This window comes from Daphnia pulex, chromosome 5 (assembly GCF_021134715.1).
Source record: "Daphnia pulex isolate KAP4 chromosome 5, ASM2113471v1".
NCBI classification, from domain to species: Eukaryota; Metazoa; Arthropoda; class Branchiopoda; order Diplostraca; family Daphniidae; genus Daphnia; species Daphnia pulex.
The window spans coordinates 9,369,895-9,393,049 of record NC_060021.1 but is presented as its reverse complement, the minus strand read 5'-3'; the positions used below and the strand labels follow the sequence as shown (position 1 = coordinate 9,393,049).

The 23,155-nt window shown below is 44.9% G+C and overlaps 1 protein-coding gene across 4 annotated transcripts in view; it reads right to left on the bottom strand.

The window, feature by feature from the left end:
* Positions 1–23,155, bottom strand: part of LOC124194386 (neural cell adhesion molecule 2-like) — a 44,607-nt gene that overhangs the window by 7,125 nt on the left and 14,327 nt on the right. For all 4 annotated transcript variants that reach the window (XM_046588551.1, XM_046588553.1, XM_046588550.1 and 1 more), the window contains 8 exons: positions 21,718–21,944; positions 19,704–19,814; positions 18,538–18,747; positions 6,397–6,454; positions 6,211–6,304; positions 4,973–5,120; positions 1,808–1,938; positions 975–1,134 (listed from right to left, as the gene is read on the bottom strand). In XM_046588551.1, coding sequence (XP_046444507.1) covers positions 975–1,134; positions 1,808–1,938; positions 4,973–5,120; positions 6,211–6,304; positions 6,397–6,454; positions 18,538–18,747; positions 19,704–19,814; positions 21,718–21,944 — 1,139 coding nt within the window. The remainder of the gene's footprint in view (positions 1–974; positions 1,135–1,807; positions 1,939–4,972; positions 5,121–6,210; positions 6,305–6,396; positions 6,455–18,537; positions 18,748–19,703; positions 19,815–21,717; positions 21,945–23,155) is intronic.

The following is a 23,155-nucleotide window of genomic DNA, read 5'->3' as shown; positions in this document are numbered from 1 at the left end:
GAAACTGAATATTTGATGTAACCAAGCGCTAGAAAGCTTATTACCCACGTACTAGAAGGCGAAAGTGTATAAAATGCCCGGTGTATACAAATATATACGTATGTGTCTATCGACCGGGGTTTGCGTGGAGTTGCACTCGGATTTGTCAGGTCCGTGTTAGATCTGTTTGCTCCCATATCTCTTCTTCTTCTTCTTTTTCTCTCTCTCTCTCTTTGTTCAGCTCTTTGTTTGAGCTGCATTTCTTTTCCCATCTCTCTCGACTGTGTGTACTTACTCGGTTGTTTTTAGTCGAGTTATTATTCTTCCTGCAGCACTCGTCAATCCGTCATGAACCGTGTACGGACACAGGGCCAAAAAAAAAGTGATTGATCAATAATATTTAACGTCGGATCGGAAAGGGCAACGAGGAGGGAATAAAAAAAGGATTTGACTAGTCGAATGAAACTTTCCAAGGGAAAAAGGAATGTTAACGAACTTTTGCTCGGCACTCCATCAATCATTATCTAAGCTAACGTGATGATGATCACATTTTCTAATGCTACGAGGTGGGGGGAGGAACACATTTTTTTTCGACTTTGAAGGGAGAAGTGGGAAGAAGAAAAAAAAGAGTCAAAAATAAAAGTTTCGCCGAAAAACTTTGAAAAGTTCCTTCGTGTCACGGCAAACTTGAGGACAATCAAATCGACCGCCGCCGACCGCCGCACAAGTCGGTCCCGTTTGTTCTTTCTCTCTTCACTTTCCCCCCCCCCACCCCCGGTTTTTACCGGGATGGGTAAGGAGCGAAAAGGAATTCGTTGCCGTAGACGTGAAAAACCGACCACTTTCAACGTGATGTGCGCCGGATTCCGACGTCTCCTAAAGGCACAAAAGACTTTGGAGCGCCAAAGACGAAGGAAAGTTGGGCCAAAAAGGAGAGAACTCAAAAGTAAAAATAAACGTGAAGGAGAAAACGTTGGAGAAAATGCGAGACTTACGTGCAACGTGCAGGTGGAAAGGTGAGCTGGATCCCTCGCCTTCGGCGTTGCTAGCGTGACATGTGTAGCGTCCCGCCGAGCTGCGCGCCACTCTCTGCAAAACCAGACTCGATTCGCTGATGATCACACCGGCGCTCACGTTGTGCTGTAAAACGTTGCCCTGCGGTGATCAAGGAGAAGAGAAACATCGTTATCTTTCAACATTGAAGCGACGGAGTGTACACCTGCCAAATTGCTTCATTTTCCATCTCTCTTTTCTTTTTCTTTTTCTTTTTTAAATTATTATTATGGTAATTCGAGTAACCCCCCGCAGTAATCAAAATAACTAAGACGGAGGTCAAAAAGGTGACGTCGAGCGGATATGAAAAATGTTGGACCTGCCATCTCGTGAAATACGGCGAAAAGATTCGAATCCGATGGCCAATTAAATTGGGTTTGTTTGCACATGTGAAATTCCTATTAAATAAGATGAAGAACAGTGCGGGATAAAAAAATAACGGAACGCCGGTCGAGGAATGAGATATCACAACCAAATAGGATTGCCCATAGAAAGTTGCGCAACGTATGATACATTTGCACGTCATCTAGGGGATGTACGACAGCACATGAATAATGTACCGCAGCTCAAAAAGGAATGCACCTCGCTTGGCAATAAAATCGGATGAAAGCGAGGTTTTAACTACGGAATCGCATGGCATTCCAGCGGCTCTAAAGGTCGTTTGCTTGTACCCAATCCAAGTGTACCAACTTGGACGTAACAATACTAACGGAAACTCAAACCCCAAAAATTCTACACTCGTTCAAATAACTTTCGAGGGCAGAGACGAACGAACCTGATGGCGCCAAACGAGGCGAACGGCTGATGGACGGGCCGTGACGTGACAGTCGAAGTAGACGTCGATCCCTTCGCGGATGTGTTCGCTTTCCAAGTTCCTGCCGAGCTCCAGCCGAACGCGAGGAACATCTAAACAGCATCAATTGTGTTGACACAGAAAACAAAGCATTATTTGACCTTTTCATTTTAAAAAAAAAAAATAAAAACAAGACAAATAAAAGGGGGAGCCAATAACAATCGAGCCAATCGTCCAGAATTATCCGCCTCCAAATTTCCGCACGAGAAAACCACGATGTCCAACTTCAACTCTTGTCCGTAAATAATAGCATTGGCGAGGATAGTATTACATTCACGTTAAGTAATGTGCTCTCCCGTCTCGGCTTGTCTGATGATGAACTGGACGATAACGAGACTGTGAATACTGTGAACTCTGGCGGGACAATTTGACATGTTGTGTGTCCGTCTCCTTCCGTCTCGGAAAACACGTACGTCTCTCAACATCGCCGACAAGGCTCTTTGAGGAGGATTCCCGCGACCGCCGCCGGCTCCCTTTACCGTTCACTTCACTTGACGTAATAGCCTAATTCGCTGGCCTTTATGGGGGGGGGGAGCATTGCATTACACAGCAGTTCCTTACACGTGCGGCTGCGACTCTTAATCATTTCTGCGTTTCCAGTTTTTTCTTCTTCTTCTTCTTCATCTTCTTCTCTATTTCGGGAAGCGGGGGGAGGTGGGGGGTAGTCCCCCTCACTAACTCGTCCTTAGACTCAACCGGGCGTCTTCCTTAATTGAATCAACTAACTATACACAGCATCAGGAGCTAGTATAGTCATCTAATGTATTAATACCGCCAGTCATTGCTCCAACCTTTGCTAGCTGCTTTTCGCTCTCTAGACGTCGGCCGGCTGATGTCGTCCGCATGACCGCCAGAGCATCAATGGCCGCATCCGTCGTTGCGGGACGTTTCGTCGTGAATGTTTAGTGTAGAAATAGGAATATAGTATAGCTAAGGCTCTATAACTAACTATTTGGGCAGTAGTTATGTTCTCTCTCTATATATATACGTATATATATCTATCTATCTACTGTAGCGAATTGAATATATCTAAACTTGCTGGGCCAACACATGTTATCTCGTCGTCGTTAAAGATTCAAATCGGCCGGGGGGCCCTCGACGGTTCACGGGATGAGATTTTGCCTAGGCAGCGAGCGAGTCCCACTTGTGACGTGCAATCTGCTCTGCTAAATCTGATGTACAAATCTAACTGATCTCCTTTGCTCAAACTGCTACTACTCTATTGTTGACGTCGAGTTGATTCCGGCTTTTCCAAAGGAGATTTACTTGTTTCGATTCAGGGGAAGGGAAAAACATAACAACATCTCCCCCGAAATCACGAGGGAACGAAACGAAACACATGGCGCAGGTACAATACGCCAGGAAAATCAAAAAATTTAAAAAAAAAGGGTGCCGAATGTGCGTGTCTGCGTGTTGTCGACTCACGGCAAAAGATATTAAAGCAACACACACACACACACTGTGTGTATCTAAAGAGCTGCGTTAAAACCTTGTAAACCATTTCAAAAGTTGTTTGGCGCCCGTGGAGAAGCTAGTGCAGAAAATAAAACGGCATATCAGTTGCCGACTTTCTTTTTCTTTTATTTTTAAACTGCGGTCAAACAGTTTACGAGCCGACTGCTAACTGCTGGCTATCGTCACACACACAGATGATCCCGTCGTTTACACACAAATTGTGTGTATCGTTCGGTGAAGGGGAAAAACATCACGCACGATTTCCCCCATCAAATGAAACGGCTATACCAGCACCGGTCATGGAAAGAGTTTGCTCTACTTCTAACTTTGTCAACCAAACAAAAACAAAAAGAAATACTCTTTTTTTTATTTTTTCGGCTGGCCGAGTCATACGGCTTCAATATTCTTGATAAATCTACTTTTCCGTGTCTCGTTAGACTTACGTCAGTAATAGCCCTATATACATAGATATATATACGTATCACTAGGCATATGTGTAGACGTAAGAGTCGTTTGACTATACACAAGGCGGGAGTGAGGTGTTTGGGGTCTTCCGTGTCGCCTAAATAGGATGAGAAACGAACGAACGCTGTGCACAAGTGAAATGATACGTGATTATTTTTTTTTCCTTTTCTGAACGATGTAACACAAACATTCAACTGAGTCGGCCTTACTCAATGCGTATGTGTGTGTACAGAGTATCAACATAGCGGAGGGGATTATTGGTTCGAGAAGGCGGGCAAAGGAAACCCTTCTTCCAGCCCGGGCAACCGGCAACCCCCCCCCACTGCTGCTGCTGATGCGAGCGTACATATATACACCACCTGATTCACGACGAAGCCCAGCAGCTGTCAAATCAGTGTACCGGCGTACACGGGAGTCAAGTCGAAGGAAATCCAATCGTTTCCTCCATCACGCCCTCAATATAACGTTATATTGCCTCCGGCTCAGACTCTCCTCCCGTCTCTCTCCTGTGTGTCTATCGATGCGCCTTGATTTCTCATCGACTTATTATTGCGGGGCGGTCGCCGACGTCTTAGAGCGACAGACGGTGGCGGTGGGTGGAGTAAGGCGGCCGAGCCCCAAGACAATTACGTCAAAAGACGTCCGCAATAAGAAAAAGAAAAATAAAGAATAAAATAGCCTTCACCCCTTTTTTCTTTTGCATCCTGCGTGACGGGCTCTTTTAATCTTTTATTAGACGAGGCCAGCAGCTTTCACCGGATACGCCATTAGCCATTTCACTTGTCCGCTATTAAAAGCCGGGCCAAAAGAAAAATACCGGCTGAGAGTCACCGACAACAACAAGTGCAAATCCATCTTATGTAAATGAGATGGAAGAGGATGGAAGAGAGTTGCGTCATTTTGAATTTTCTTTCTCTTGATTGGCCCATCTCAGCTGAAATGGCCAAGACTTTCTGGCTAACTTGCTGCCAACCGTTATACTTCGGATATTATCGATCGCTCGTCGATCCATACGTTCAAAAGTCGGGAGTTTGTATCGACAAAGTCTCTCGTGCGGCTTGTTTGGTTTCACGACAGGAATGTGCGTTTTTTGGGTTTGTTTTTCAATTGGACTCGGCATTTCAACTCACGACACGAAAATAGGAAAAAAAACAAAACCAAACTTACAATAGACGTCGAGTAGCCAAGAATCTTCGACGGCCGAGGCTGGGCCCAGGGCGGGATTCTCCACACGGCAAACGAGTTTCTTGCCGTCATCTTCGGGAGTGAGTTGGACGGTTAATTGGCTCAGCGTCACATTGCCGCCATCGTAAGGCTGTCGAGAAGAAAATTAAAAAAAAATAACATATCAACTCTCCGATTATTCTCATTACAGTTATTCGTTAGTCATCTCAAAACACTCGCTCAAGGCATCATCATCAGCCCTTGGCCGTTATTCGCCACAAAACCCCCGCGCGCAATTCATTTCGTGTCTGGTGTATCTCGTGCAGGCACGGATCGAGCTGTTGAGCTTTACATTCGATTTCGGTTGACTAAGCTCCCCCCGGTCTGTGAGAGATAATACTACCCCGAGCTATTCCTTTTTTTGTAGACGGGCGGAGGACGTTAAAAAAAGAAAAAGGTCATTACATTTTCGTTGTATTTATCGGCTAACTCTCTACCCCGAGGATGACTATATACTTATCGTTTGCCAAATGTCTCACAATTAAAAAGTGCCCACGCAAAAAAATAAAATAAAAAGAGGACCGCGCCACTGTCGGGCATTACTGTTATTACTATTATTATGATTATTATACTGCAGCATCTGCGTGATGTTGAATCGTTTCGCTATTATTATTTTTTATTGTTATTATTACAGCTCCCAGCAAAAAGAGAGAGACGGAAAATGACGAACCCCTTTCCCCCAATATCGTGACGGATGGTAATGGCGAAATAAGTTTTAGAGATCCGGCGAGAGAAAGATAATACATTTGGGTTGGTTCCTGCAGTCTTCTTCTCGTAGTATCGGCAGTGTCTGCCGGATGGTGTGGCGTCATTTTCGAAACTTTATTGACACGCAACGGAGAGCCACTTGATGGAAAGGCGATCCTTCAAGCGCAAGACAATAAGGAGGAACACACTCGGAGCTCAATTACGGATCATTGCGTCTCTCGCCGCTAACAACTAGCGACGAGGACTGGAGCCCCCACCACAGCCCCAGAGTAATAACGATCCGAAAGTATAGTAACCCCTAAAGTGATTACGATCAATTTCATGCTAAAGGTGGTATGGCCATCGATTTGTTGGTTGAAAATGATCTCCGCCCATGGGGTTACCAGGGGATTGCGAAAGACTCGGGTTTTTCGGTGGACGTGCAGGTTGTTTAAAATTACTTTGATAAATGGACAAGTTGCACACAGACTTACAGTCTCCTGGGAGCGACGTAGGAGTTGCCCGTCTTTCCACCATGTCACCGTCGGAGGCGGACGCGATCCGGCCGTCTGGCATGTCAAATCGTATCTTGAAAACGGAGAGAATGAGAAACATGAAATGTTGTTCCTGGTTTTCCAAATGGATATGCTATTGAATTAAAAACTATGAAAGGAACTCACTTTTTGCCCGACGATAGCGGTTGGCGACTGCTCAGTATGCGAACGTCCAGCGGCTTGACTACATGGCGGGAAAAAACAAACAGAAAATCAGAATGAGTTATCCGAAAGAGGTTGTTTCCATCTAATCATCAAAATGGAAATGAGAACTTGATAATGCAACTAGACAAATTGGTATGATTGACGGAGATCCTAACAGTTAGTATTCAAATACAAGTCATCAACAAAGTCTTACCGAATATGTACCCCTCAAAAAGATTGCCGTTAATATTATGCATGATGAAAAAGAACTGCCGACTCGTCAGCACTGGAACACAATCCTTTGAATAAACATAAGATAGACGCAGACGGAGGAGGTAGTAGATGCGAGCTTGTTAAGTCAGAAAATGAGAAAGATGATTCTTAATAATAATTGGCTGCTGCCGGATCTGCTGGCTTGATCAGAGAGTGAAAGAGGGTGGAGCCTGGCTCTAGCCTTCGACGAGGAAATGACAACAAGGATTTGGGAAGCAAAAGCCATGCTATGTTTTCATAAAGAGCCTGGATAAGACCTTCCCCCCCCCCCCCGCACCGGCCGGGCTGGTAGGGAAAGAAAAAAGGAGGCCTTAATTAACGAAAGCTAGCGAGGAGGGGCTCTGTCTCTCTCTCTCTTTCTGCTAACGCTATTTGAACCCGAACAGTGGCGGCGGGGTACAGTGCAGCAGCAGCCGCCTTGTTTCTACCCTACTACCCTTTAGCCCTTGACTCGACTTGACTGGAATAAAAGGCGCATCGATTGGATTGCGCACCATCGCCTCCTCGGCTGTCACCATACAGTCGATCCCGTTCCATCCGGCTGGGCTCCATCCCCCATGCCAAAATAAAGCCAACGTATCGTTACAACGAACGATAGCTGCCAGATAAATCGATCCGGAAATTTCTGCCAGGTCATTCCACCTTCCGATACCGAAAAGAAAAATAAAAAAAATAATAAAAAAGATCCGTCTCTCCGTGAATGGCAGACACGTGAAGCGAACAAAACCATTATTAAGCCTCACTCCAATAATCACGAGAACGGGACGGACCCCATGTTGTACTCCCCCATTGATTGATTGATTGATTGACAAACTTCAAAATAAGAAAAAAAACTCTTTAGAAGTACAACATGTCCTCTTCATTTATGGACGTCGAAACAAGACGACAACAACTGCCCTTTCAAAAGCAAACAACTTGGAAATCAAATGCGACCATGGCCGACGGCTCACCGTCGTTTTTGAGCGCATCCGTATACCACCAATCGATAGTTGAGACATGCAGACGCTATATTTATATCATTCATGATACATACTAGAACACACCGCAAAAAGCAAATAAAAATGAAAAGGGGGAAAATAAGAAAAACCATCGGTGGGGGGGATTTCAAGTGATGCGCCAAAAGAGCGGCCGAGGCGGAGGAGTTTCTGCCTGAAAATGATCGATGAGGATCTAGCCGGGAGGGAGTTCACGGAGTTGAGACGTGTGCAAGCTTTAGCCATCGACCGCGGGAGTATTTCCCGTCGCCGTGTGTAAATTACCCCGGCCCTCAGCATCATCATTTCCCACCATCTGCGCGGGACTATTTCCTTCAAAGATACCCCTCCTTCAACTTGTTGTCGGGAGATTCAGACCACCACCGACGCTTTTGGCGATATTTAAGACGCAAGACCTGTCGTGATATTATGCAGATGCAGAAAAGGATGAATTTTTTTTTCTTTCCCTTTCCACTCAAGCAGAGAAATACATGGCAAACTTCCTATATAGGAGCAATTGGTAGTTGAGAGCTTCCTTTGTCGTCATGGCGACAGCACAGCTGTTTGGGCTCCGTGTGCGGGATCCTATTTATAATGTCCCTTGTTTGAATTTTTGGGGAAAAAAATAGGGGAAGCAAATCTCGTTTAATTCGCGAGAAATTATCGAGCGTTACATCATACGCAAGTTGCGCCGTTGGCAACAAGGAGGGAAAATTGAATATGTACCAATGGAAACTGGTGTGTTTGTTCGGTTCAATTGATTTTACATTCACGGAGAAATATTATAAATAGATCGCAGATCACATCAAAAACCCTCCCACCCTCTTTGTTGTTGCTGTTGTTGTTTTCCTTTCTAAACATTTCTCACTAAAATCCACAAAGAAAAAAGAGTCGCATTCATCCGGACGCAGAGCATTGCATCTCCAGGGAGTGAGGGCCCCCCTTTACATTGGGCAGGTTCTTCTTCTTCTTCTTCTTATTTGCTATCTCTCTGTGCATACAATCATCCACAGAGAGCTAGTCCTTATCTTTTCCCCCTCCCCCCGGTCCCCCGTCCCCCTTTTCACGCCGTTTTGAAATATGTAGCGTGTATTTGTGGCAGTCTTGTTGTCGGCACGGAAACGGGAGAAGCACGCGTGAAAATTGGGATGGAACGAACCAGCGAATAGAATATGTATAAGGAGACAGACAAGATATAGATGGCAAAACAGGAGCTTCACTTGGCCATCTTGTTCCATCGAGGAGAGTGCCACCACTATGCCCTATGACGTCGGCCGCCCGCCCCTGTCCCACAGCGCGTGGCATCGATTCACGAGATGAGCCCAGCGGCGGCGAAATATACACGCGAGACATGTGAGGAAACTGTGCAAACACTTTGCGGCGGCAGCGGAATAAAGAAAAGCAGCCAGAAAATAGGCGACGCGCCGTACCGGTTTCAATTTCCACGAATTTCTCCGGAAAATGTCGGAGGTGCGCAGCAGCAGCAGCGACAATTTCATATCCGCGGTCGAATAATGACAGACACTCCCACCCACCCCCCTTTTGCACGCGGTTTCATAACCAATCAGCTGTTCATGATTCAGAAGCAGTTCCATTGCATCACGTCTACCATCAGTGACAATGTCCCAGAAGCAACGGGAAATCGCCCCCAGGAAATGCCAGGCGAAATGCGCATTTCAACTATTAATGGCGGGAATTTTTCACGAAAACCCTGTGTCGCCCCCCCCCCCCAACGCTAAAAATAATAATAAAACACAAAAAAAATGGTTGAAATGCTCAGCAATCGATTTTTTTTTTCTCGGCGTTTGTTTTTTCTCGCCGTTATCGCAGCATCAAAAATTCATGGCCACCGTTGGGTCCCGCTCTATTCACGACAACAACGTCGAGACGATATAGTTTCCATGAAAGAAGTGCCGCCGCCGTCGCCGACGCGTTGCGGGTATTGTGCATGATGTGATATCGTTACAGTCGCATTGTAAACACGACGTCGAGTTGGGCGGGAGCGGAAAATTCCCCCCTCCCCCACTTCTTTCCAAAAATGAAAAAGATAAAATAACTCGAATGAAAAACTGCTCAAGCCTGAATAAAAGGCACAAAACAAGATAAAAGAAGAAGGAGAAAATATGAATGTGGGCGGCGATGAATAAACCCCCACTACTACTAAACTCTATTTGCTGAAAAGGGCGTATTCCCCCCTTCCATTCTTTGACTACTGGAAAGGTCGGAGCGGTTGACGTAACCATATCCGGGACTGGGCAATTATGAAACGAAATATCTGTATTTCCATTCATGTTCAGCCCCTTTTTTTCCTAATCACTACAACTACTACTCTTGAGCTGTAATACTTCGACCAGACAGGAAATCGGATCTATTTTACCCGGCGATACGCAATATCTCATTTAAAATTAGCAAGGTCTAGTCGGATATTTCCAAGAGTCCAAATGGGTTGAATTACCAACATAAAAATAAGGAGCGGATACATGATTTGTAAAAATCCTGGGGGCGGGAAAAGCTTCTTCATTCAAATGTCATCGAGATTGAATCCGCTAAAGCGTCGCTTCATTTTCTCGCCCCACACACATGCAAAAGAATCTCACCAGCGTCATCTTAAAGCGTCTTGTATATATCTCGAACGATTGCTGCCCGCAGCGGTAGGACGTCAATCAAGAGAAGAATGGAAGAAGAAACGACAAGACGATGATGAAAAAAGATTCAATCGATACACGGTCTAGACGCGGCAAGGGAATTGTGTTCCGCTGCTGCAGTTTAGGACCAACTTAGAAAGTCGTTCATTTCCAGTCGACGACAGAAGATGAGAAAAAGTGAGGGGGGGGGGAAATAAATCAAAGGCCAAAAAAGAAAAGAAGAAGACAGTGTAACTTTTATTTTTCCCCCCCTCCAGCCTGCTCTCGTGAATTCAGAGAATAATGGAAAGCTGATCAGCCAAAGAAGAAATCATGGGTCAATGAAAGCTGATGGCTTTCAGGTGGTCCCCCTTGTCTACACTCCCGGCATAAGCGGGCGGGAGAAAAAAAAAAAAGAAGAACGGAGGCGAAACGGAAATGAAGTGCGCAAGATGGCGCACGTTCTTTCAATCATGTGATTTTCACAAGGCTTGCCTTTTTTTTCTTTTTTTCATCCAATCACCTTTTCTCTCTGTCTCTCCCCCCCCCCCTCCTTGATGACATTTCCCTCTTCATCTCCTCTATTCTCCTCATCGTTCGGCAACCATCAGGAGGACAGAAATTCAATATCGCTTCCATCAAGCTGTTGATTCCGGTCGCTTCTTCCAGTCAAATTCCCGGATTCTTTTTCTTCCTACCCCCCATTCCTTTCCGACTTTCATCAATGGAAAGCAAATCAAAGTTTCCCTTATGGCTATAGACTTGATCCGACATTCACGAAAGAGACAGACAGCCCAGCCCACAGTTGGCAAAGTTGGAACTGGCAACTTGGCGCTTCCCTTTTGTCTTTTGACACAGGGAAGGACCCAGATCAACACGCAGACGAACTTTCTGATTATGAAACCAAGGATTGGTGGGGAACAGAGCCCGCCAGGTATCCCCTGCATCCACCGATGACAACTTTCATCTATCGGAAACTCGTCGGCAGATTGGCCAATGACAGCCAATCTCAGGTGGGAGAGCTCGTCACATCCATAAATAAAAGACCAATCAAAGAAACTTGATAAAACGATTAACTTTAAATGTCCCGATCGCCACGTTCGGCCACAGAAGGCAACTGCATATATAAATTGAATGGAAATAAAGTCGCTGCACGATTCTTATCGTTTTGGAGGGAATTGTTAAGAGCCTGGAACGAGGAGGACCGGTTGAGATGTCAACCGGCCCACCTGATTTCCGAACCGCTTAAAGGTACAAGACGCAGAAAGATGGAGGACTCTGATGTTTATCAATTCTATTTTTCTATTTGAGATGGCATCAAAGTCGTCTCTACTATACACTCACCTGAAAAATAAACTTTTTTGTCTATCGGGCTGTTTTGTTTCCTCTCTCTCTCTAGCTCTTTTGTGTTGGTTCTACTGACAGCGCGTTGTTCTACGCTGTTCAAAAGTCGAGAGCCTTTTGTCTCAAGTGATCAAACAACAATCCCTGGAATCTGTTTCTCAGAACTTTGTTTGTTTGAAGCACAAAGGGGAAAAAGTTTATTTTTAAACCTGTTGGTGGTCCTGTGATAAACTTTGATGCTGATTTCACTCACTCTCTTAATATCGTTATGACGACGGGAGCTGCTGCTGCCGCTGCTGTTTAGTATGCGCAATCACGAAGGCACGAAAATTCGGAAAAAGAAAGGAAAAGTTTTGAAAATGGGATGTAGTGGTTTGGAAGGGTTTCAATCGACCGGCTGCCACCAGGTTGAATTCGGATGTGTGCACACTTAACGTCTATTTGAAAATATATCACGGTGTTTGCCAAGATGGCCTCTATGCCCTTGCTCCGTGACACATCAGGTTGTTGTTTGGAGTCAATAGACTCACAGCCTTTTTTATTTTTACTGTGCTTCATCAAGCTCCAACAAAAGAAGTTTGAGTTCATTTTTCTTTTTTTCTGACATTCTTCCTGTGATGCGCTCCGAGAAAATGAAAGACAACAGAAGGAGAAAGAACAAGCGGGCGGATGCATCCAAAACCGGGAGGAGAAGACTACCGGCCGACAAACAACAACAACAACAACAACAGCAGCAGCATCAAGATCTTTCTGGACGACAAGGAGAGTGCATTCTGCTGGTAGAGGGAAAGAGACAGAAGCGAGAAGGATCACTCTGCTGGTGGGTGAAGAATGCTGATGAGATTTTGAATGGAAACCTACACTCTCTTATAGCTGTTGGGTTATATATTGTATAGAGAGTAGATCTCATAGTTAATGGAAGGGCTAAAAACACAACTACCCTCAGCAAAAGAATTCATCCATCCATCCATCTATCCCTTTCCATCTAAAGAAATTTTCCCAGCCAAAAAGAAAAAACCATTTCTATTTTCTACTCGATTCTTTTTTCAGCTTCCTCCGACACCACCACCACCACCAGTACCACCACCACCACCAGCAGCGGGTTTAATCTTTATGAGCTTTTGATGCGGCCAAACCGGTTTCCACTCAACGGGACGGCAAAGACGTTTTCATCAGCAAACTCTATAGAGATACCAAACAGTGTATAGATATATATAGGCTATACTATTATCGGCCATCTCCGCGTATGGGGGGACTCGGTGATGGGATCTCTTGCCTTCCGTCAGCTGCTGACAACGACGTATATCTATCTAAACGTTACAGAAGGAATATAAAGACATCTCGCTTGACATTTCCTGTTTTTTTTCTTCCTTAGCTTCTTTCTTCCTCTTTTTTTTCAAAAGGGAAAGATTACCACCAAGCTAAGCTTTATGATCAGAAAATAAGCGAACGACACACGCACTGTGTTCACTTTTTCTTCTTTATCAAAAAGGGAAAAAAAAGAAATGTTTTGTAAAGAAAGAAGGGATATATAATACGAATATAGACAGGATATCCTTCTGGCTATATTGTAAATCCTTTAGACTCAATCACTCTGCTACTTGTATCCTGCTCTCATGTGTATGTAGGGTATCCTTATTATGACAAAACATTTTTTTTTATTAGATAGTATATTTCCCCCTTTAAAAAAAATTTAGGATCGCGACCTATTTTTTTTTAAAAGTTGGAAACAGAGTAGGTATACGGTAGCAGGATTTTTAGAGCATTTGGGAATCCTGTTATTCAATTGGATTATCTTCATCATTATCCCGTTCACCCTCCGGTTACTCGTGGTGCCGGTTGCGGTCGGGATAAGCGGACGGTCTCTCAAGTTCCGTATTTCCTTCCTTGTAAGAAGCCATTGGTGAAATATTTCACCGAGCAAACTGATGGGGGGAAAAAAAGCTATGCCCCAATAACCCGCACACGCCAAACAGTGCAGTCATGCATGATGGATAGTATACAACTGAATCCATACGTCCAGCATCAAGCTCCCAAAGTCTTCCGCTGGATACTAAATTATGACCCACATTTCATTACTGATTCACACAGACATCCGAAAGTCGAACAACTCTTGGGCGACATTGCAGCACAGATGACAATGTCGTGTCATTTATTAACTCGATTCTCTCCGGCGTACGAATGTTATTTCGCTTTCTAACCGCAATGCAAAAATTTCCAGACGTCAAAAAAGAAAAGAACAGCTGACACGAAAAAAAGAGAGGGAGAGATCGAGGGATTGCCTAACAAAAAAGCCTTCCATCTTATGCCGTACACACAAAAGCAGCAGCAGCAGCAGCAGCAGCAGTGGGCTTTTGCATACTTTACGAGTGGCTGCATCTTCACAATCTTCGCGCTGCTATAGCCGACAAAGTGCGCCGGGGCCCTTCTCATCTTGCCTCGGCATTCCTCATTGTTGTTGTTGTTGTTGTTGTTGTTGGCATGCGAGTTATCACGCCGCAACAGCAGCCGGTGACATGTGGCTGTGAAGAGGCGCAAGAATGTTTGAAACACGCCAGAGGGGCGACGATAAAAGAAAAATGAAAAAAAAAGTCAGTCCCGAAAAACTTGGAAGTGACAAATCATTATTTGAATTGACAAAGAGACACGAGCCCCACATTCTCCATCATCATCATCACACACACTCACACACACACGTGAGCAATAGCGACGACGTTGGGTTTGTGTCAACATACGTGCAGCCGTGATGAAGTTGATTTTTCCTTTTCTTTCCCCCCCGACGACGACAAAATGTGACAAAAGTCGTTTTCACTCGGGCACGATATATGCATAGAGTTGGAGCTATGGAGCTCGAGTGTGTTTCACTAGTTTTACAACCGACACGCGTGGACTGAAATCCCAGACCGTCGATTTGGCCAAACGATCCGGGCAAGTTCGTCAAAAACGCGAGCCAATTTCCTGGTCTAGTTTCCATAGCGGATGGTAAATAGTTTTCCAGCCAAAAAGAGCGGACGACTGTTTTCATTAAAGTGAGAGAGACGAGTGAATGCCGGTACAAAGCCATTCCGCTAGTTATTCCTGCTTAAGCAGCTCGTTTTCAACTTCTTCAACGCGCTGACTTCCATTTCTCCGATATTGATCACACACATTTGAATTTCACTCCGAAAAGCCCTGGTTTTCTAAATCATTCTTCCTATAAACTATGTGCTGCTTTCAACTGGGAGGGGTCTCGGTATAAATGCGCCATCAAGGGAGAGAGAAAAGTACGCGGCGAGTACTACAGCAACTTGTGCAGTCATCAGCCGGCATTACTCCGCCGCGGTACTACTACTACGTCTAATAAAGTTCAGTCAGCAAGGTGGCCTTTGATTGCAATTCCATGGGCGGAGGGAGAAAAAAATAAACAGGGAGCACAACTACTACTTACTACTACACATAAAGCCGAGGCTATAGATGATATATTAAGTCTGGGGGGAATTTCTCGTCGTCGGCCAAAAACTTATTCGGTCGGTTCAAAAGACTAAATAACACGGGAGGGGAGGAAGAAGAAGAAGAATTCCTCGGATTTTGTGTGTTTCCCATTTCAAATGCAGATGCCACACGATGATGTCTCTCTCTATATGCGCACAGGACGATGACGCGTTTCGCCTTGTTACGAGCGTAACAAAGGCACTATCGCCCGCAGGAGTTTTTCCCCGAAAAAAAAAAGTTGATGAGGAAAAAAGAAAAATATAAAATGAACGAAACATTTTCTCTGGCGCGTTGGGAAAATGGGGGGGGGGGGAGTTTTCAGCTTTGAATAGTCAAGTCGTTTGGGTTATTCTCATTTCGAATGCATGGCTGCAACTCAATCAGTTTGTCTCTCCCCCCCAATCGAATAACAATCTATAAGATGTTGAATAGCGTTTCTCCATCCCCGATCCTTTTTCCAGTCGCCGCTGACTTGCGTGTTGACTCTTGGATTGCTTTTCTGTGGTAGAAATGTTTAAGGATACAAACATTCTTCCAACCCCACTAAAAAAATGCTTTTTCTCTCCCATCACGTGTTGCCTTTTGTTGATGGCTACTGGTTTTCTCTCACAAACTCTCGAGGTCGCTCAATTCAATCCTTTCAATTGCCTCCTGAGCCCCGAGCGGACCCAATTTTCCACCCAGGAGAAGACAAAGAAAAGAAAAAATCTTCTTCTTCTTCTCTTAAAACAAACAAGAGGGAAGACCGAGATTCGATTGCCGAACCGTCTTTCATTCCGAGAAGAAAACAATAATGAAAAGCCAGAAATCAATTTTCAATGGAGCCCATAAGAGAACAGATTGAAGAAGGTCTACAGAAGAGAAAAGGAAATGTTTCGCTTTTATTTCAGTTGAAACACACGCAATCCGCTTGAAAGAAAAGAAAAGGAAAAAAGGACTCGAGTGGTTACGTACTTAAACGATGACCTCGTCTGTCTACTACCCACTTATATCATTTCTTTTTCTTCCCTTTTTGACTTATTGTCTGCGGCCATATAACAACAACCAGGCAAACAAGTTGGCGACCATCGTTTTACAGTGCATTTCATGTCGTTATTAGTTTTGCTTTCCCTCTTTTTTTTTTCTGTTCCCCCCCTCAATCCCAGCAACGACACACACACGACTAGAAGCCATGCTACTGCTCCCGCATGTTTTACTTTGGTTGGTCTCTTTTTTCGTTGTTTGTTTTGCTTTATTCTACTCCTTTTTTTTTCTTTTCTTGTCAATCATTTCCGACGTGGATTGATTGTTTTTGGCCGGGCAGCGTCGTCGGCAATTATCAATCGTTGCACGCGCACACACAAAAGCCACTGACGGATTGCGAAGGGGCTCTCCGTTCATTATGACGGGGGGCCATCAAATTGCGTTTTCTTCTTCTTTTGTTTTTTGTTTTGGCTCGACGAGACCGCGCCTGGGTCCAGCTGCCATCCCAACCGAGAGTCCTCAATATCTCTGCTCTTTTTTGTATTTCTTTTTACGACTCTTTTGTTGTTGTTGTTGCTGCCTGTCTTGTGTCTATTGTGTGCAGTCTCCAGGAGCCATCACACCAGGAGCGGCCATCGTAACAAATGTTGACGACGTTGTGGGGGCGTAGACCGGACAAAGAAAAAAAAGAAGAAAAAGAAGAAAAAGAGGAAACGATCTAATAACGAATAGACGACGGCGACGACGGCTTGATTGCCTTCACACATCTCTCACAGTTTGCACTCTCTCTCTCTCTCTATCTGTCTGTCTGTTACATAGACGACCCAACAACTAGAGGCTACTACTATACGCCCTTACAGGAATCGTCGTCGTCGTCGTCTTTCAGAGTCGATTCGAAAATCCACTCCAGCCCGGCGCGCGCGCTCGTCGTCGAGTAGTTGAGTAGTAAATAGCGAGGCCTCACTGTGTGTCTCCGCCGGATTTTTATTCTTTTTAAAGGTTCTTTTGATGGAGGCGATAAATCGACACAGCGAGAAAGGCCCATCGTCGTAAAACAAGAACTCGTTTGGACCCCCCCTCTCTTCACTTGAGATAGAAATAGAAAATGGAAGACGATAGAGAGAGAGAAGCTGGATGGCTGGATGGCTGGCAACTTAATCCGTTGTTGTTGTTCCGCCCGACTATTGTGGCTGGGTGCGTGTCCCTGTCCGTATCAAGCGGGGAAATTACGAGTTCCATTTGCCAGCACTTTGCCCAGGCAGCCAGAGACTTCCATCCGCTTCTCCGCGGAAACAAAACAGAAAAAACAAATAGAAGAAGAAGAAGAAAAAAGGAATCGTACTAATCGATATAATTTGGACTAGCTGGGGCTTTTGGGAGGGAAACAAATAACAAGGATAACTACATCTCCCCCAGCTACATTGCATTCCCTACTTTTTGACTTGATAATGGCCGCCGAGAGAATTACACGCACGTTCGTCCTTAGCTATAGATAATTGATCCATTTGATGGCCGGCGGTGGGTCGGCATCCGGATAGAAAAAAAAAGAAAACAAAAAAAAAGTAGGGACTTTCCCAAAGAGACGCTGAAGGCGACGTAACCAACCCAGAGGATTACGCTACTACATCTGCAGGCACAGTGTAAGGTATAACGTAGCAAAAGTGTACGGATGATTACATGTCTTGCTCCTTCTCATCTTTTGCTTTCATCTCTCATCCAGCTTCTCTCTCTCTTTTGTTTTCGAGTTGACGAGAATCGTTCCTGTTAATATCCAGACGACGTGGTGGGATCCTCTCCTCTCTCGGGAACTGACTGGGCCAGGGTCTCTGGCAACAGCTCCGGTAACCCCCCGTGGTATTACCCAGTTGCGCTCCTGTTTTGGGATGATGATGCGCTGCAGCAGCTTCATCATAAATACACGACACGAACGGCCAGGAGAGCCAAGCGATTGCGATACCATCAGCAGCAGCGTCTCAGCACGGGAGAGAAATGTTAGACAGCCATTTACGGTAACATGACTCTCGTGTTGTCTCTGTCGCAATCAAATCATCGCAGACTCTCGCAAAGGGAATTTACAGCGCTGCCGAACGCAGTAGGGTCAGAGCCCGGGCAAAGTCATCAGAAAACAAAACAAAACCTTTTCAGCCGACAAAAACAAAAGGCGAAACAATCGAGTCTTTTCTATCTATCCCTAAGCTGTGTCATTTCAATGACGGTATTTTGTCGCACAGTAAGAGAAAAAGACCATTGCGAGACCATCAAAAAGGAGCGACAACGTTCCAGCACAAGTCCAATTTCCCTCGGGTATTTTTTCTCTATTTTTTTTCGGGAGTCCGGCAACTTTTTGTTTGTTTGTTTTCTCGCAGAGTTTCTTACATAACTCTCACCACCCAATAATGTATCCATCCTCACAGACAGAGTCAATAAAAGAAGAGAAAAAGAAAAAGAGAGAAAAAGTATTTTGGTAGACTTACGATTGAGTTCGATCTCGACGGATTTGGTCAACGGCTGCGAGAGTTGAGTGTTGGATGCGTGGCAGGACAATTTGGTGCGCAGGTCGACTCGTCCCAGACGCTCCAGCTGCAGGACGTTGCGGGCCACTCCTTGCTCCGAAAGTCGAACTTCGGCGTGACGGTCGATCATCCTCTCTTCTTGCCACCACGTGACTTCCGGTGTTGGGTTACCTATGCACGTCAATCAAGAGTTCGACCCAGTCAATCAATCAGGCATTTTCAATTTGATCCCCGTTTCAGGGGAATAAGGTTGATTGCAGCCGCCTAGCTCTGCCGCATTAATTGAACTCGAGCGCGGCAGGAAGAGGCCCACCACCGTATACAGTTGCAATTGGCCGTGTACACATCAGTCCAGGCTGTGTGCTGCTTTAGTGAACGAGCCTTGTTTGTTTCTTTTTTAGTTTACCGACTTCTCAAGGCAATCGCAGAGAGACGACGCGCAAGTGATTCCAATCGATCGTGACGAGATCACAAGGCATACGGGAAAAGGAGAGATGGGCCCCTCGAAAACTTGACTCGACTTCCCAAACTCTTTGCTTTAAAATCCAGACAAATGATCAAAAGGAGTTGGCAGAGTTCGTTAGATTTTCCAGGTCAATTGGACATAGCTAAACAACAAACTCTGATCTTTATATAAATTTATAATACTAAATCTAACGTATACTACTGCTGCACTCGCCTTTTCTTTTTAAGTCCCTCCTTTTTTTTGAAATTATTTAAAGGTATCAAACAAAATTGTAGAAAGTTTCTACGTTATCTCCAGTGATTCTGTTTGCCCTTCTTTTTTTTTCGTACTCTGTGATTCGATTGCGTCCGCTAGACTGGAGCCCAGCTGTTTCCCGGTAGTAATCACATGGGTCACAAGATATAGATGAGTAGTCACGGTGATCACAGTAGCAGTACACGAAGAGTAAATCAACAATAGACTGAACTAGACTTGATGATCGCATCAAGTTCATGAGCGCCAAACAAGGGTGGCTAGACAGATACAATATTTAAACCATACGACGGGCATCACCAACTTAACGGAATAGGAGTTACCATTGACGTCGACAGATAAACAGCATCTCCTTAACTGAACTACTGACTGAAACCCGGAAAAAAATAAACGGAAATATTTGAAATACCTCCAGTGACAATGCAGACGAGGATCAGCGTCGCATCTTCGTCAAACGGACCGATAATGTCGTCCACATCTACGCCCTTTTCGGTCGTGATCTTCATCTGTTTGGGCGGAACTAGAAAAGAGATAAAAGCAACAGAAGATGAGAGAATGTTGATTGACTGACAGTTGACAGTTCATAGAAAAGAATTCCAATCTCAAGAAAAGATAACAACAACGACACAAGACAAACATCGGAGATGGACAGCAATCATATTGTGTGTACATTACAGTTATATACTAGTTAGTACTATTGCCCATTTCATTTTAAGTGGGTTTCCCCTCTCCCGTAGATCTCTGCCCTTTTTCGGTAGGTGGATTCGGACAGCCAAGGGAGGAGATAAAGGACGAATCCCACACCAAGAGTCAATATACACGACAATGGAATCCAAATATTTCGAGGACTTGATGATGATAATGTTGGCGATGATGCAGCAGCAGCAGAGCTTTACCATGTTTCGGTTAAATAAAGGCCACAGAAGAAGAAAGATAGGTCTATACAATGTTAGAGAAGATAACGAGTGCCCATTGTTGGCGGTTCGGAGAGGCTGGCTGACCGTCACGAAAATGCCTAGTCGATTTCCACATTCCGTTAGATCCTATCGTTCCCCTCTTTTCCCCGAAAGGCGCACCTATTGCCATTTGATTAAAAGCGCAAATTCTTTTGTCGTGGTATATTTGAAACGGCGTCTCAGTTTCAGTGAGGCTGACGTAGAATTGGCATGTCCAGAATCTATTCCATCAATAACTAAAGAGGCCTAGCGACAAGGTAAATCAGGAAAAGGTTATTGAGTCTCCTGCTGGACAGCCACGAGATTAAAAATGTCACAGGACAGAGTCAATCAACAATCACGCAGCACGCCAACAAGCTGCATGTTCTGCAAAGGTCACGGATCGAGCAACTAGTTGGTACAGAGCGCCTAAATTCAAGCATCGGTGTTAATGATGACGGTCTTTCTATATATAGAAATCTGGCCCTAGTCAATAGAAATCCTGTTAGCCTCTGGCCATATACAATTCCATCCAACTTGAGTCTGAATAAATGACTCTGAATTAATAGGAAATGGATACTAAAGAATAACGGCCTGGCAAGAAAAAGAAAATAGATGTAGCCTTCATCGATTCAGACAGCCGTGCTGGATACTTTAGCCCTTTAGCTGACTGTATATGTAATCATTTCTCCCTCATCATCTCTCAATCTCATCACCACTCATCTTGATGATGGAATTGTTCTATTCCTCCCCCTTTTTTTTTTGTTTCAATCTTTTCTATTTGTTTTATTCCGGGACGAGAGAGAGAACACACATCAGCACCGGTCCGTGGTGATGTGTTGACTGGGACCCTCTACCACATACCAGCCGATGAATCAAAAACCTTTTGTCCATACAGAAACAAAAGGAGGAAAGAAAGAAAGCAGCCGAACCCGACGAGACTGTGCGGTCGGATGGTCGATGATTTGGTCGATCCATCTCCTTGCCATGACTGCAACGTGTCCGACCGCGTCCAGCAATAGGAGGGCAGCAGACACACAGTGCGAGAGGTGGTCGAAACGGACAGCACAGCCAAGGCGGGGGCCGCCGGATGAAAACAAAACCAAAAAAAAAAATAAGAAGAGGGTGGAAAAATCTTTGATTGTCTTTGAGGGATGATGGCGCCCCGCGTCAAGGCGTTCATCCGCACTCCGTGTGTGATGCAATCTGATGGATCGCTTGCCCTCCCTGCCCACCCCCCGCAACTCCTTATCTTTATGAAAAGCGGCGGGTCCCGGAGTTAAAGGAGAACGAACGGCCCAGCACGCAAATGAAAAACGAAATATAAGAATAAAAACTGCATCGAAAGAAAAGAGAAAGAGAAAGAAAAGGGAACAATGTAGAGATAACAATCGAAAAATGGGATACAAGAACACAATCAAAGAGACGGAAGAAGAAGAAGAAAAGATGAAACGGTTGAAAAATGAAAAAGAGAGAAAAATTCATTACCGACAACGGTGAGATTGACTCGGCTGTTGCGCGTGGGCGATCGTTTGAAATCGACGCGGCACCGGTAGAGTCCAGCATCCGCTTCACGTACATTGTCGATCATGAGGCATCCGGAAGAGGAATAATTATTCTGCATCAGGACCGTGGAGAAGAAAGCTCGTTTGCCCAGGACGTTGTCATCGGACCAGTGGCGTGGCCGGTTGGCGTACTTGTCTCGTGCGTCGTACCTGTCGTACCGTAAATGAATAGTAAATCAACCGTACGCTGGCCGTCTTTGCATCATCGGATTGTAAAGGAGACGGGGGGGGGGGGGGATTCGAGCAATACGTAAATCCCCTCCATCGCATGGCAACGGTATTCATCGTAAAATTTCCAAGAAACTTTACGGTGAACCAGTTTTCGTATTTTTCGATTGGAAATGGTATCGGGACGATTATTTTCTATAGTTGTCATGGCGACGGCTTATTACGAATTTATTAAATCTGACGGCGAACAAGACAAAAGGCTCGGCCGATTTCCAATGCAGAAATCTCTATAAATCCTTGAGATGCACGTCGACAGGTAAGTTTTGTATAAATGAAAATCTTACTACACAGATGCGCCAGTTTCTAATACTACATGCCCACCTTGCCAGCAACTTACATAGAGAGAGTAAACATGTCGGCTAGATGCAACTCGTGATGCGACAAAAGGAAACGAACGACAAGTCTATGATATTCTATTGAATCTGAGGGGGGGTCATGTAATGTCTGAGGAATAATAACATCACTGAGCTGGATGGCTGGCCCAGCCAGTGCTGCCTCTCTAATGTAATGCTTGAGCTATTGTATATGGTCGAGACGTGACTGGGCTTCATATCCCCGCTCCCGTTTTTTTTTCCCGCCCAGCCACCCACACAGTCCCGAGTCCCGTGTCTTTAGTCATTGTCGAGGCCGTCGAGGCGAAAACGACCAAATTTATTTTGGCGACGAGGATTAATGACGTCATTGCACAACACGAAAATCGTGATTCGGCGATAAAGAAAAATAAAAGAAATCGGTTTTCTTGCGCCATTTCAATTTGTTTGCCACACACACACACAGACGGCCGATTTCTGCGGTTTGCGGTACGTCCAATTTTGTTGCCCAACGGAAACGTAAAAAGAAGAACCCGACGACCCATTTCGTTTTTGACGACTCTGGTCAACGTTTAGTCATCACTTGTGATGACGTATTTAGTCGTCTTTGCATGTCCCCCACAAGACCCGTAAACATTTCAAACGCTCTAGTGGCAGGTTTTCGATCCCCACTGGGAAATTTTGTTCTTCCAGCGGACGAAGGAATCGGAGATGACCGGATTTTTCTTTTTCTTGTCGACGGCACAAAAGAAATCGAAGGAAACGGCCGACTGCGAATGTCGAGATAACAAAAGGTTTTATACTTTCCTTACATTTTGTGAA